This window comes from Pseudophryne corroboree, chromosome 4 (assembly GCF_028390025.1).
Source record: "Pseudophryne corroboree isolate aPseCor3 chromosome 4, aPseCor3.hap2, whole genome shotgun sequence".
NCBI classification, from domain to species: Eukaryota; Metazoa; Chordata; class Amphibia; order Anura; family Myobatrachidae; genus Pseudophryne; species Pseudophryne corroboree.
This window is the reverse complement of record NC_086447.1, coordinates 680,388,488-680,405,339: the sequence shown is the minus strand read 5'-3', so window position 1 is coordinate 680,405,339 and position 16,852 is coordinate 680,388,488. Positions and strand designations below refer to the sequence as shown.

The 16,852-nt window shown below is 41.9% G+C and overlaps 1 protein-coding gene across 14 annotated transcripts in view; it reads right to left on the bottom strand.

The window, feature by feature from the left end:
- Positions 1-16,852, bottom strand: part of SYNE1 (spectrin repeat containing nuclear envelope protein 1) — a 965,679-nt gene that overhangs the window by 712,237 nt on the left and 236,590 nt on the right. For 11 of the 14 annotated variants that reach the window (XM_063917854.1, XM_063917860.1, XM_063917859.1 and 8 more), the window contains exons 4-10: positions 16,131-16,226; positions 13,629-13,712; positions 9,317-9,337; positions 8,465-8,557; positions 3,762-3,940; positions 1,710-1,906; positions 1,296-1,405 (exon numbers count right to left, since the gene is read on the bottom strand). In XM_063917854.1, coding sequence (XP_063773924.1) covers positions 1,296-1,405; positions 1,710-1,906; positions 3,762-3,940; positions 8,465-8,557; positions 9,317-9,337; positions 13,629-13,712; positions 16,131-16,226 — 780 coding nt within the window. The remainder of the gene's footprint in view (positions 1-1,295; positions 1,406-1,709; positions 1,907-3,761; positions 3,941-8,464; positions 8,558-9,316; positions 9,338-13,628; positions 13,713-16,130; positions 16,227-16,852) is intronic. The other 3 variants (XM_063917856.1, XM_063917861.1, XM_063917871.1) reach the window with 1 other exon arrangement.

Here is a 16,852-nt window from a genome sequence, read left to right as displayed (position 1 = left end):
GTCACTCCAGGGACAGTCAGAGACTATTCAGCATAATATACATCAATAAATCTTATAATATATCTGGCCAGAGCCCGGACTTGAATCCGATTGAACATCTCTGGAGAGATCTGAAAATGGCTGTGCACCGACACTTCCCATCCAACCTGATGGAGCTTGAGAGTTGCTGCAAAGAGGAATGGGCAAAACTGGCCAAAGATAGGTATTCCAAGCTTGTGGAATCATATTCAAAAAGACTTGAGGCTTTAATTGCTGCCAAAGGTACATCATCAAAGTACTGAGCAAAGGCTGTGAATACTTATGTACATGTGATTTCTTAGTTTTTATTTTTAATAAATTTGCAAAAATCTCAAAAAAAAACTTTTTTCACATTGTCATTATTATTGTGTGTAGAATTTTGAGGGAAAAAATTAATTTATTCCATTTTGGAATAAGGCTGTAACATAAATTGTGGAAAAAGTGAAGCGCTGTGAATATTTTCTGGATGCACTGTATGTATATATATATATATATATATATATATATATATATTATTTTGTGACATTGCTTATAACAACAGTGACACCTTCAGACCATAAGAATGTACTGTCAAAAAATCAAAATAGGTATAAAACACAGTAAAGAAATCTGCAAAATATTATTAGTAAATCTTCCAATATAAACCTATAACTTATTAGAAATTATTACACTATGCATCTTATAAATGTTACCTCAACACTGATTGGTTGCCATGAGCAACTTTTCCACTGGCTCACTTCTCCACACTTTCACTGCTTCATGAATAGACCCCTATATTACTTATGTTTTATATATGTGTACAGGAAAAATTTCTGTGAGCAAGTCTTGATTGGGGGAGGGTGGTGGTTAATGAGGCAAGGTGTTCCTGATAGGTCAGATGAACATTTGTTGAGCTTACTGGAGGAGCTCAGCACTTTCCGGTCATGGTGGAGAATTTTACATCACAGTCACCACATGACAGTTGCTGGCAGCGGAGATAGGAACGATGGGTATGTGGGAGCGTCTTGTACCACAGATCAGCGGGGACCAGGATCCTGAATGTATGCTCAAGAGTCGGGTCACTCTCACAGGTACCCAGTTGTGTGCGATTGTATAACAGTAGATTTCACTTGAGTTATGGCCTATTAATGTTCTAAGTATCTAATTATTAGCTGTGTGCAGTGCCGGATTTAACTCTGTGGAGGCCTCTAGGCAGTCGGTGGATTTTATGGTTATGTGTGGAGGACTCATCATGATCAGCATCATCACCAGCATCATAAGCATTTATTCAAACTTACATCATCTTCCTGACCATCTGCTGCTGCGTTCTCAGGATTGGGATAGAGTTTTAGGAACTGGGCTATGTAGGTCATGATAGACTTTTCATCAGGCTTGTCAACATCAACATCTAGATGCAAAACACATTGCATATTATTAATATAATATTATTGCTGCAGCTATCACCAGAAACATGGGGCAAAGAACAAACCAATATTACATTACCTTATAGATCTTTTATTAACCCTTAACTTACAACTTTTAGATTGGTAATAAGGCTGGGACAACTGCAGTATTCCAAAGTATTTTTACAGGATTTTACACTGATATCTAAATTCAATTATTATAAGTATATTTAAACATTATATATAATAAGCAATATTTTATAATCATTTCCTATATTGGTCTCGTTGAATAAAAATATATAAAAATACCTTCAGGATCTAGCAACCTAGGGATTCCCAACTCAAGTTCTGCAATTGAAAAAGCAGCTTCTAGATTTTCACGATTGGTTCTTCCTTTTAGTTTGTCCATGTCCACCAATTCTGGCCGGATTGCATATATCATTGAGTGGAAAGCATAGCCGTTTCTCCAGCTTGGCCCAAAATCTTTTACTTCGATTCCAAGGCGCCTTTAAATATTTCAGTACAGAAAAGAAAAAAATTGGTTATTTGTGGAAGCTCCTATACTATCTTTAAAATAATAATAATAATAATAATAATAATAATAATAATAATAATAATAATAATAATGTACAGGTTTTCTTGAAGGTATTTTATTGACTGACAAATGTCAAACAGCAATTTAATAATATAAGACAAGATTTACATAACTTAAGGAAACTTAACAGCAGTGCACTCTCATATTTCTGTTGGTAGGGGGAGGATAAGAAAAGAGAGTGAAGGAATGAAAATTGGGGTGGACAGAGGGAGAGAGGCAGCAGAAATCCCGAGTGAAAGAGAACTAAGAACTGAGCATTCCAGCATAAAATCATAAACATATTTGGTAAAAGCACCTGTGTCATCAAAAGAGTATATAAAATGTATTAACTGCATTGCAGTAGTTTAACTAGGAAAGACATGTCTTATCAAAAGTTTCAGATGAGTTATTCACAACACAAGCCATACATTACATTTTATACATACTGTATTCTGCTTATCACAGCTGTAAGGGGAGAGGGGTCAGGGGATTTTCACAATGAAGCAATATAAGACGTAGCTCTGCAAATTGGATGACTTCAGTTATTGATGCATTTATGAGCTCCTAGAATCGGTAGTGCATGAGTCTTTCCACTACTAGCCAATGCAGAGCAGCTTACCCATGCTCTGGCCAATCAGAGAGAAGCTGCTCTGTATTGATGAGAAGCTGACAGCTGGACCGGTCTGCTGATTGTGCTGCCGCTCCGCCAGGAACATGTTATTGTATCATTTTAATTTGTAATAATTTATAAATAAAAAAAATGAGACATTGGATATGCTAGCAAATAATATAGACAGAACAGGAATTTCTGGGAGCAGTAGTGGAGCACAAAAAGGCTTTTATGTGTTTCTGAACACACTGTACAGGAGCCCTAGAGCTTTTAGTACAGGGCTTTTTTCTTCTGGGGGGGAAGCTTGCATATTTATCATCATCAGCTGCAAATGATATGGCTTTTGACATGCAATTACATGATGGGGTTGGGTAGTTTATCCCAGTGCACAGCATGCCAACGGTCATAATCCCCATGGATTTTGGAAAGTATTGTAACACTAACCCTAAACCACCCCTCCCATATCCTATCCCTCCCCTTCAGCAGCCCAACACTATACCTCCCCCTAGGGCCTAACACTAATCCTAAATCTAACCCTAACCACTATACTGTCGGGATTGTGCGTGTCAAAATGACGCTGCCTGGATTCTGTTGGCATGATGAGCACTGGGATATTGACTATATTCAAAGTCATACATGTGAGAGAACACACCTTTTCTGTACTTCCCCAAACCACATACTACACGTTAGTGTTAAACTGAGCTGCACACTGTATGGTTATAGCCTGGGTTCTGCATATATTACTCTACACAAACTGGTGAAGTTGTTACTATTCATCAGCCCTAAGAGTTTCCATATCAAGGTCAAAAAAAGTCACAAAGTCAGGAAAAGATCATCTTCCCTGACATCAGCTGATAACCAATCGCAAAACAGCATAGCAGCCAGGTATAATGGCGCAGTACACATATTTCTATTAAGGCACTAATCACTCTGCCCTTTTGTATACTGATGGGGATGGAGCAGACATTGCAGTGGGTCAGGCATTATAACCATACAGCTGTTCTATAGGGCTGAACAGGCTTTCATCGTTACTGCCCAGATTATTGACATAGTTGAAACTGAATACCGCCAACAAGAGCCTCAAGGAAAAATCCTTATTACAATGTACAATAAAACATTAATTGATATCATTTTACCACTAATGAAGCCATTGCGTAAAGAAACAACCTGCACTTACTTGGCTGCTGTGTATTGCACCCATCTCAGCAGGGCTTTTTTGGCACTTCCCTGAATTTTATTAACAACTTTTCGCTTGGTTGGGGGGCTCCCAGTCTCAGATCCCACCACACTGTCAACAGAAGATGTGCTGCTGGACAGTGAATGAAGTTGTGGAAGATTGCTGGTTAATTCTTCGATCTAATAGGGGTGGGGAAAAAAAGAGTCCTAGTCAGGAAAACAGTTCTGCCTATTTACAGAGACATAAGGGAGTCAGCTATATTAACACTTTCTTTCAGGGGGATTGAATGGAATGTCTTAATACTGCTCAGAAAGGAATGTTGTATAACAAAAGACTTTAAAGAACACATCTTCTTCACAAGAACAGCAATAAGTGTGTACAGCACCTGTAAAGTGCAAAGTCCTGGGGCAGATGTATTAAGCCTGGAGAAGAGATAAAGCAGTGATAAGTGCAAGGTGATAACGCACCAGCCAATCAGCTCCATTATGTTAACTGACAGTTAGGAGCTGACTGGCCGGTGCGTTATCACCTTGCACTTATCACTACTTTATTACTTCTCCAGGCTTAATACATCTGCCCCGTGTATGTACTACAGATGTGTCATCATACACTGAGCACCTACTGTATACGCCATACGGTGCTCTGACGCCCGGCTTGTCACAGCCCGTATGGTGTATAGGTGCTCAGTGTGTGAGGACACATCCGTACTGTGTATTTTACAGGTGCTGTACACACTAGATGGTTGATTGGAAAAAAAATCTGATAATTTATGGGAGCAAATGACAATCAGCAATTTGCTTCAAATGCTGGAAAACAGATGAAAATGGTAATTTGGACAAGTTTGTTACATCTTTAATGTAAACAACGTGCCTGAACAACCGTTTTTGTCTTTTTCTAGTGTTTGTAGCAAATTGTTAATGGTCTTTTGCTCCAGATTTTTATTCCAACCAACTAGTTGGATGGTTGGAGGAAAGTTGGTCTAATGTATGGCTACCGTAACACAGATTTAAAATCAGTGACACACAGATGTACAAATGTCCACATTATATTGATCCGTGCAAGCTAGAGATGTACTTTAGGTGTTTTATTTGTGCGAATAAGACACACATTTTGAGTGAGAAATATGCTCAGCGCAGCCTAGATGCCCCGGAACTGGCTCGCTGAGAGAGGCTATTTGGCAGGACTTTAGCAAACGTGTATGAGGATACATTTGTATAGTAAGCTTGGATTTGCTCACATAAATAAACCAACAACAAATAGGTTCTGGAAGTAAAGGGTTTAACTTCTATACACTCACTTAACCCTCTTCCCACTGGCAAAGAAAAATAAATAATGCTATATTTCTTACCATTCCTGGGAGGAAGAAATCCATTAGAACACCATGGGGTATATGCAATTGCGGTCGAATTCTGGCTGGAATTCGACCGTTTTTTAATTCGACACAATTCGACAGTCAGACACCCTGCCGCCGGGACCCGAATTCGACATATTCAATAAAAAACGGATTAGACAGTCCCGCTGTCGAAAAACGGACCAATTGACGGATAGTCTGCGTCCTGGATTCGACTTTTTTGGACTGCACAAAAGTGTTTAAAAAACCCAGAAAAAAATTGCGTGGGGTCCCCCATCCTAAGCATAACCAGCCTCGGGCTCTTTGAGCCGGTCCTGGTTGAAAAAGTACGGGGAAAAAATTGACAGGGGATACCCCGTATTTTTACAACCAGCACCGGGCTCTGCGTCCGGTCCTGGTGCAAAAAATACTGGGGACAAAAAGCGTAGGGGTCCCCCGTATTTTTAACAACCGCACCGGGCTCCACTAGCTGGAGAGATAATGCCACAGCCGGGGGACACTTTTATACCGGTCCCTGCGGCCGTGGCATTAAATCCCCAACTAGTCACCCCTGGCCGGGGTACCCTGGAGGAGTGGGACACCTTAAATCAAGGGGTCCCCCCCGTCGAGCCACCCAAGGGCCAGGGGTGAAGCCCGAGGCTTTCCCCCCCATCCAAGGGCTGCGGATGGGGGGCTGATAGCCTTGTGTCAAATAAAAGAATATTGTTTTTTGTAGCAGAACTACAAGTCCCAGCAAGCCTCCCCCGCAAGCTGGTACTTGGAGAACCATAAGTACCAGCATACGGGGGGGAAACGGGCCCGCTGGTACCTGTAGTTCTACTGCAAAAAAAATACCCAAATAAAAACAGTACACGTACACCGTGAAAGTAAAACTTTATTACATACATGCATGCCGACACACACATACTTACCCATGTTGACACACCGACTCTGTCCACTTCTCCAAGTAGAATCCACAGGGTACCTGAAAATAAAATTATACTCACCAAAATCCAGTGTAGATCTGTCCTCTTCTTTTTTGTAATCCACGTACTTGGCAAAAAAAAAAAAACGCAAAACCCGGACCACGCACTGAAAGGGGTCCCATGTTTACACATGGGACCCCTTTCCCCGACTGCTGAGACCCCCCGTGACTCATGTCACAGAGGGTCCCTTCAGCCAATCAGGGAGCGCAACGTCGTGGCACTCTCCTGATTGGCTGTGCGCGTCTGAGCTGTCAGCGGCTAACCGCGAGTGACCTCACCGCTGACCGCAAAGTTCCCACCATTGAAGATAATGGAGCGGCATAGTGCTATGCGCTGTCTGACAGCTCAGACGCGCACAGCCAATCAGGAGAGTGCCACGACGTGGCGCTCCCTGATTGGTTGAAGGGACCCTCTGTGACAGGAGTCACGGGGGGTCCCGGCATTCGGGGAAAGGGGTCCCATGTGTAAACATGGGACCCCTTTCAGTGCATGGTCCGGGTAGTGTGGTTTGTTTTTTTGGCAAGTACGTGGATTACAAAAAGAAGAGGACAGATCTATAGTGGATTTTGGTGAGTATAATTTTATTTTCAGGTACCTCGTGGATCCTACTTGGAGAAGTGGACAGTCTCGGCGTGTCAACATAGGTAAGTATGTGTGTGTCGGCATGCATGTATGTAATAAAGTTTTACTTTCACGGTGTGCGTGTACTGTTTTTATTTGGGTATTTTTTTGCAGTAGAACTACAGGTACCAGCGGGCCTGTCCCCCCCCCCCCCCCACATGCTGGTACTTGTGGTTCTCCAAGTACCAGCTTGCGGGGGAGGCTGCTACAAAAAACAATATTCTTTTATTTGACACAAGGCTATCAGCCCCCCATCCGCAGCCCTTGGATGGGGGGGAAGCCTCGGGCTTTACCCCTGGCCCTTGGGTGGCTGGACGGGGGAAACCCCTTGATTTAAGGGGTCCCACTCCTCCAGGGTACCCCGGCCAGGGGTGACTAGTTGGGGATTTAATGCCACGGCCGCAGGGACCGGTATAAAAGTGTCCCCTGGCTGTGGCATTATCTCTCCAGCTAGTGGAGCCCGGTGCTAGTGTTAAAAATACGGGGGACCCCTACGCTTTTTGTCCCCCATATTTTTTGCACCAGGGCCGGACGCAGAGCCCGGTGCTGGTTGTAAAAATACGGGGGATCCCCTGTCAATGTTTTCCCCATATTTTTACAACCAGGACCAGTTCAAAGAGCCCGAGGCTGGTTATGCTTAGGAGGGGGGACCCCACGCATTTTTTTTCTCCATATTATTTTAGTCAGTAAAAAAATAATAAGATTCTTTTAAAAAATATATAAATAATACTTGTGGCTCCTAATAGACAAACCAAGTAGATAATCCCTTCTAATATAAATAGATATGCTATTAGCAACAAAAAAAAAACAAAAAAAAACACATGTTTTTAAAAAAATATATTAGATTCCGCCACCAAAATGAGGCGGACTGAAATTGACGAAATTACTGTCGAAAAGCACTGTTGTCGAATCGACGTTCTTCAATTGAATATACGTTTGTCGAAAAGCCGCATTTTTACCATTGCAGACAAGGTGAATTTGACAATTGTCGAATTTCAAAAAGTCGAATCTGAAACAGCCGTTTTTTTGTCGAAAAGTACTGTATTGCATTGTCGAATTTTTTTTTGGTGTCAAAAATGCCCCGTTTTTTTACATTTGCGGAAATTCAACCGCAATTGCATATACCTCCATGGCTTTAGGCTTTACAGTAAATGGGACATTATTTTAACAGGGGACCTACACTCTTTATAATGGTTAAACCATATGACTTCAATTTCATCAATTATTTTATATCGAGAGATTTTCTCAAGTATTAACATTAGAATGTTTTGAACATTTAGAACAACAACAAAATAAAATATGTAATATTTACAGAATATAAACATGTAACCCTGGTCTCAGCTAGTGATGAACCCTCATCATATATTTATTTTAATACATTTTATTAAGAGCATCAAGTAACTGAAAAAAAGAAATGCAACACTGAGGAAAGGGTAAGTAAAGTCTCAAACTGTAAGAGAGAATATATCAGAGAGAAAACAAAAACAAATAAATGCTAGGATTTTTATTACTTAAAAAAGATAAGTAAAAGGCAAGGAAATAAAAAAAGAAAAGATGGGGCTTATGTATTTTATGTGGATATGTGCAGTGGAGGCTGGTGCTGGGTATGGTGATAAAATGATGGTGGGGTATATAGACGGCAAATATATAAAATACATTTTAACATTGTTATTTTGCATCACTTTGAAAAAGAGTTTTATGAAAACTTAAATGACACCATGGAGGGGAAAAAACAAGTTCAACAATGACCTCTTTTTTAGAATTACCTGAAAATATAAGATTATGGTCCATATCAAACCAAGTACAATGGATGGCCGGCCATCAACTATATCTGTTGAGTTTATATTCACAAGTTTAATCTAAAATAAAGAAAATACAATAATGAAATGTACTGTTATGACTCCATTGAGGCTATGCAACATAATACTGAATATGACTTACAGTATGTAGCAATTGAATACATATTATCTTGTACACACTGAGGCTGACTCAGTGTTGCACAAAATAAGTTGCACAAAATAAGTTTAGGACACTAGTAGCATCAATAATAATAATAATAATAATAATAATAATAAAGATATACACAAACATACAATATATAAATTTATTTTGTTTTCATTGCCCTGGGATACGACAAAGCTATGCTGCACTTCCTGTATTAGATAAATCTGTATCTGCCCTGACACGGCTTGTTGTGCAGTGTATGGTATCCCAGGCCAACAAAACCGAATCTGCCTGATCATAAACAGACAAGGATGAAGATCACAGAAGGAAGCTGGAAATATAGCGCAAAGTATTTAGTAAAAGTTGCAGCAGGACATGCACAGCCAATAAATTAAAGTAATCTTAGAGAGGAAAACCCATTTATTATGCTGTATATGTTGTATCATATACATTAACTAATAAATAATTGTTCAAATCAGATTAATAATAATTGTTTACTTTAACATTATAAATACCCAATAATTCTCAGTATTAAAAGTTTACTGACCATGAAAATATATTATATATATATATATATATATATATATATATATATATATTTGTGAAATAAATAGTTTAAATCGCCAAATAATAACCCCAATTCATTGATATAACTATGTTAATATTGTACTAACCGGGGATCCTCTGTATACAGACTAGCATGGAAAGTAAGTTACAGAACATAGTTAATATACATCTCTTAATATTACAGATCAAACAAATTTCCAGTCAAGTAGGAATTTCAGTCAATTATTATAACATTATTATACTGTATTGTGAATATATTACATCTATTCAATCATTACAACTATGAGGGGTATCCAATTAGCCCCCAAAATGCTGCGCTGGTGAAAAACTGATTTTCTTTGTGATTTTTTAAAAAATGTTGGTGATTTTTTTCCCTGACGTTATCCTAATGTTACGTGGTGCAAAACTGCATAGAGTCTATGAAAAGCCACAGACCTACAGTATGTATTTAACCAGCTGCTGAATAAAAAAAAAGACAGATTATTGTGGATTTGGCCGATATCGGGGGATAAGCGCCGGCTATCGGGGCTAATTGGATAAATCCAATATTTGCTGTTAATTACTGCGGATAATTGGATACCCCCCAATGTTTTGTACACATACCTAACATACCGTTATAGTATAATATTGTCATTTTTTTTCTAATTCAAGTTCCAAGTCACAATACTGTATACTAATGACTGCAAAATACAGGAATACAGATATCCAAACTGTAGTGTTTTATTTGTTCATTTTGCATAGATATAGATAAAATTACCTTCTTACTTTTGTACTGCTTTGGAGAGGGGACTGCTGGAATTAGAGCCATGCGGTCACACCTCGTAGGAAGCATTATCCCCTAGCTCTAGTGTGCAGTCAATGGGCAGCCCTGGATCAGTTATTCAGGTAGAAAAGAAAACTGGGTATATTTGAACAAAGTGTATCCCCAAAGGATTTTTGGCACCCAGGGCAAGGCAGTAATTTAGCCCCATTCATAAGTGTTCTAGTTGCCAGGGGGGTTGGTTTCCCAGGATTCCACATTGGTGATACTGGGGAGTGGGGACCTGCAACAAGGGTTCAGGGCACGGCAGTAGGTAGCCCCTTAGGGCCCTTTCCTCTTCTGGTGGAGCTGCGTATGGGAAGCGGGAGGTGCTGGGGAACAGGCCTGGGGGCAGACATTGCTTACACAGGCACAGGAGTGTGTGAGCAGCCATGGACCAATGCTTGGGAAATGAAAGGGGGCAGCTGGTAAGTCCTTGGTCATTGCCCCTGCCCCATTCATTAGCATTCTAGTTGCCGGGGAGGGGAGCGTTTCATTGGTGGTGCTGGGGAGCGGGTACCAGCAGCGAGGGTTCTTGGACCCGGCAGAAGGTAGCCCCTTAGGGCTGAGAGGAAGGAGGGGAGGCAGAGTACCCATCTCTGCGCCCTCATAAATGCTGCACCTGGGACGCATGCCCCCTTAACCCCCCCAGTTGCTGCCATGCAGTGCAGTAGAAAAGTGTAGTTGGCAGCAGCTCTTCACACTAGTCTGGTCACCAGATAAAGCACTTAGGGATCTGTGTACTAAGCCTTGGAGAGAGATAAAGTGGACGGAGAGAGAGTACCAACCAATCAAGTCATAACTACCATATGGTTGGTATTGTACTTCATCTCCTCCACTTTATGGGGGTAATTCAGACCTGATCGCTAGGCTGTGTTTTCGTGCAGCGGGCGATCAGGTCTAAACTTCGCATGCGTATGCACTGCAATGCACAGGCACGTCGCATGGGTACAAAGCAGATCGCCGCTCAACGATGGGTTTGTGCGAAGGATCCATTCGCACGGGCGATTGCAAGGAGATTGACAGGAAGAAGGCATTTGTGGGTGTTAACTGACCGTTTTCTGGGAGTGTTTGGAAAAACGCAGGCGTGTCCAAGCGTTTGCAGGGCAGGTGTCTAACGTCAAATCCCGTCCTGAACAGGCTGAAGCGATCGCAGCGGCTGAGTAAGTCCTGGGCTACTCCGACACAGCACAAAATCGGTGTGCACAGCTCTGCTACACATGCGTTCGCATACTTGCACAGCTAAAATACACTCCCCCTGTAGGCGGCGACTATCTGATCGCAGCAGTGCAAATATCGCCTGCTAGTGATCAGGTCTAAATTAGGCCCTATATCTCTCCAAAGCTTACTACATAGATCGTTTAGGGGTACATTTACTAAGCCATGTAGAAAGAAAAAGTGGAGAGAGATAAATCTAGTTCTGCATTTTAAGGCACCCATACATCAGCGATATTGCTGCAATGTCTTAATCCCCTGGTGGCTGGGTTGGGGAGTCGTAAATATTAAACATGTTAAAAAATCTCGATTCTTCTATTCCGACCAAAAACAGGATCAGCAAATCAGGGAATTTTAAATTGAAGAATTCCCTGGTGGATCACCAATCATCAGGTCGGGGAAAAGGGGTTTAGATGTATGGGGGCCTTTAGTCTTAGAGCAAGATATATCTGTAAATATTACTTTTAGACTCAGATATGGCTCTGCAAATTAGCCGCTCTTCAGGGAATCGAGATTTTTAAACATGTTTAATATTCACGATTGCCAGACCCAGCCATTAGGGGATCGGAAATAGCAGCAATCTATCGCTAATGTATGAGGGTTATTAGACATTGCACCAGATACGGTTCTGCATAACATTTTGCCATAACATTTGGTACCAAGTACAGCTTTACCTATTTATTTGGCACCAAAATTGGCCCTACGCATTAGTCTTGTGACCAGACATGAACAATATAACTGACACCAGATATGGCTGGGCATATTCTTTTTAGCACAAACTATTGCTCTTCATACTGTACAGTATTAAACCTCACATCAGATATACTTGCACGCACCGTGACAAGGTAGGCAAGATTACCATTTCTTGCTGTACGGTTGATTTATAACTACACTTCATCCTCTGTAATTCTGTATTTTATTTTTTACCTCAGTTCAATGAGCAAATATTTTTTTTAATGAAACTTCTTACCAGAAGAGCTGTCCTTTGCAATTTAAATTCCATTTCTAAGTACATACCAGTGATATTAATGCAGGCCTGTGCCCGATAAGTGGCGGGATGCATCACAGATATGATGCATAGTACATCCCGCCATGTATGTTTTAGCATAATAAAGCTGTTGGCTATTTAAGCTAAGATGAAAAACAAAACAGACAATATACTGTACTATATCTAAAAGCCAGTGTGATGATGTGTGGGTGGTGTTCTCATTAGATATCATGAATACATACCTCCCAACTTTTCAGATGTGCTACTAAGGACAGATGCACGTGCCGCGATCGCGTGTCCGAAATTTGGGTGCGCAACTTAGCAGCAAGGGGATGTGGCCTAGAGTGCAATGCCGAGCCGGAAATCCACACACCCTTTTTCGTCATGCTGGAGGCTTGCCCAGCACAGCCCTCAGCCTCACCTTGAGCAGGCACAGTGTTTGTGGATGGTGGGTTCATGCACCCTTCATCCATTCTCTGCTGCTTTGCAATGCAAAGTAGCAGTTTCAGAGTGTCGTCCCCAACTACTCCGGGTAGAGGGTGGCGGCTAAGGCTATAGATACTTACATTCTGGATGTCGGCGGTCAGCGTTTCGGTGCCGGGATTCTGAGTGGTGTCGGTATTCTGGCCTTAGTCACATGAACGCCGGCATCCCGACCACCTGGATGCTGACTGCATTCCATTTACACTACTTGGTCACAAGAATGCATATATAGGTGCAATGATATCACAGATGGAAATTGTATATTTAACAATGCGTTACACAGGAATTTCAGGTTCTCCCACAGGGGTGGGCAAAGAATCACGGAATTATGAATATAGGGGTTGAACAAAAAACAAAGCTAGATAGTATTATAATACATACAGATATTTTGTTTTATTTCCTAAATATATTTCTTATTTCTTACTAGTTCACAGGGCTGCCAAGAAAGGAGGGGTTCTTTTTACCTGGCCCAGGCTTTTTGTAGGGATCCAGCAGGGACCCAGACCCCACCAAGCAAAGAGGCAGTGGGAAATTAGGCAAAGGATAGAGAGGGGACTGTTGTTGCACAGCAGCGGCAGCCTCTCTCCCCAGCCCAGCACACGCTGCTGTTTTTCTGGGCTGTGGTGGGTCCAGGGAGACAGCGACAATCTCCTCTCTCTCTCTCCCTCCAAGATGTGTGTATGGGGGATAAGTGATCGCACTCATTTTTACCCCCATGGATCTGCCCCTGGCTGAGCAGTATGTAGTACCCTACTGTGCTATGTCTTTTTTTGTAGGGACTGTGGCCACTCCTCCCCATTTTGGTCACATCCCACAGTGTCCAGGCCAGTCCCAACTCTGGACAGCCCTGCTTGTACAAAATTTGTACCTCTAAAACTATGACCAGATACTGGTGTAAATAATGTACAGTATATAGGATGTGTCAAGAACTTACCCGTCTTCCTTCCAAAAACTTTAGAGCTGCACCAATGTTGGCCACCCAATGAATGCGCTTCATTTGCCTCCCTTGTTCACACGGCTACAAGAAATATGTTAGAACTGTGTTACAGTATATTTGAATTGCTTTGCAAAGTTATAATCACTTACCCACCTATTCTTCTGGAATTTTATGGAAGACCAAACATTCTTTAAATGAGATGTGAGTATTGATATAACCTCACATTTCTAGGCAACTTTCCTAACCAGACCACATACAGATGTGTCCTCATACATCTAGTATACACCACACAGCAGGAGATGCCTGCTGCGAGTGAGCTGACAGCTTTCATGCAACTCCACTATCATCGGGCGTCTTTTTGCCTTAATAGTGTCTTAGGGGGTCATTCAGACCCGATCGCACGCTGCCTTTTTTTGCAGCCATGCGATCGGGTCTGAACAGCGCATATGTGCGGTCCGCAATGCGCAGGCCGGTGCCGGGGGGCACCAGACAGCGTCAGGTTCTACGAAGAAAGCGATTGCAGCGGCGATCGCAAGATGATTCACAGGAAGAAGGCGTTCGTGGGCGGCAACTCACCGTTTCCAGGGAGTGTCCGGGAAACCGCAGGCGTGCCCAGCCGTTTGGGAGGTGGATTTATGACGTCAGCAACCGCCCGGATCATCGCAGCGGCTGAGTAAGTCCTGGGCTGTGCAGAAACTGCTCAAACTTTTGTTTGTGCAGCTCTCTGCACAGCCGATCGCTCCCCTGCACAGCTCTAACCCCCTACCCTGTAGGTGGCGATTACCTGCTCGCAGCAGTGCAAAAAACAGCCTGCGTGCGACCAGGTCTGAATGATCCCCTTAGTCACAACGTGATGCAAATATGATGCACCAGGAGACTGTGCTGATTAATCTGATATGCGACACTTGCACAGTGTGTGGGACTGGGTCGGTATAGGAAGCACAAAGGAACATGACATGGAAATTAGCAGAGGTCACTGCATTGTAGCACTCCATATGCAGATTCAAAGACTAGTCACGCACACAGTGTCATATAAAATGAATCAGCACAGTCTCACAGTGCATCCAGGTAACATTGCATTGGATAATACACATTTTCAGTAAAAATGACGTCTGACGCTAGAAGATTCTCACACGACTTGGTGTGCAAGAGGTGCTGTTTGGCGCGACTGCAGCAAATACTGTATGTTTGAGGACATAGCTGTAGTTACAGATTTGAATATGATAATTTTCAATTGTAGTTTCCTAACATTTGTATAACCCCACAATCAATTGTTTTTCAAATATCAATATTGATTTCAATCAGATTGGCCAATGATCTCCAACTGCATGTGTGTGTGAGACACTGGGCATGATTCAGAGGTGGACACAAATGCCACCACGAACCAGTACGCAGCTGCTGGCATTTATATAGAAAAACATAGTAGCTCTAATCTGTCGCTTGTGTACAACACCACACCATGAGTCATATCAGCATGCCTCTGAGAACCCCATGGTTGATCACAGTATCCGTCGCAAGTAAGCCGCCGGAGCCTTCACTACTGCATACGACAACACAGTAGCAATCTCAGGCACATCCCCAAAATCCTTGCAATATGCCTGTGTTCCACAAGCAACATCGTGTTACCTCCCAGAAATGCTTACTACCTTGTCACTGTCTTTGTGAATGAAACCATCACTGCACTGCGTCTGTCATCGCCAGTCTATTGCCGCGTGTATGCAGTGTGACTGTGTACGCAGTACAAAAATTAGCTGAAGTGCACAATAATCATCAACGCATCTACCTCTGAAACAGGCCCTTTGCTGATCAACAAATGGATAGGGTGCACTTTTATACTGATATTTGGTCTGAAAGACCAGATTAATGCAATTTAGCCACATTACTCATGATCTCAATAACCCAATTGCTTAAGTGTGGCCTGCACTAATTTTTAAAGGTACAGTAAATTATTCTGATTCTAAATATTTGGTACAGTACATATACGTAATGTAAGTAAGACGAAAGTAAAGGAAGAGCCTTAATGCTGGCAAACAAGCTTAGACTTGGGCAATTACAACACTAAAGCATTATTAGGTAACATTAGTTTTTTGTTTCACAGTAAAGTGCATCATGGGCCCTGATTCAGAGGCAGATAACCAATACTTTCTATACTATATAGTACATGCATCTGAGCTGCACAGCGCATCAATTGTCTGCGCTCAGGGACACAGCACAGAATTGGATGCGCGCTTTGAGAATTATAGTGGGCATTGCTCTTAGGTAACGGTAGTGGTGAAGCAAACAGAGACTACATTCACAGGTGTACAGCTGCTCACACTCGGAGAGAGAAACTGCATCTAAATATGATGGAATCGCACTGGCTTAAGAAGCAGCAAGTGGGAGTCTTATTAGTCTAATCAGACACGGCATTAGCATACAGACTCACACGCAACTGCGGTACAAAACGTGGCTAGGCCTACGTCCATCTCTGAATCAGGCCCCATGTGTTAGTTTACCTACCAGTTTTTGTCCAGACAAGACTTCCAACAATGCAAGCAGCTTTGTTCCATCTTTTATATCTTCAAAGAGATCATTTATTATTAATGGAGGATTCCGCTGTATGAAGAAAGACAGTTTGAGGTCAATACTGGTTCTACATTAGAAGACTTGTATTTAAACCTATATAAAGATATACATTCACTTCAAAAAATGTACAAATTATAGAGTAGTTCAAACTGCCGTGAGTATATTCTGTGTAAGCAATTGTATGCAACAATGTAAACTCCTACTGCTCAAACTACCTGCAACAGAAGGAAACTGAGATGTATGAGAATGAAAGAATATCTGCATTTGATCCCTGTTTAGGATAGCAAGAATAGCAAAAGCAGTTGTATTTGATGGAAATAGTTCTGCTCCCCATCTATCAAGGACAACATTCATGCTATATCTGTCGGCAGCCGCTGGCACCGCTGAGATTCAACCAATATCTGCTATGCAAGCCTGTATAACAAGCCTGTGTTAGATGAACCTCTGCAATGCTCCATTCGCTACTGATCTCTGAGGGTGGTGATATCAGGAATTAATAAATAGAAATTATCAGAGAATGTTGTCATCTTGTCATTATGTCACAAGAGGGCTGTGGCCTAATAACAAGAAACACCCAGCTCCAATACAGAAGTGATTATTATAGATGAAGGTGCACAGTGGCAACAGGCGTAAAAGTAATCAGGGGATTTTTAGAA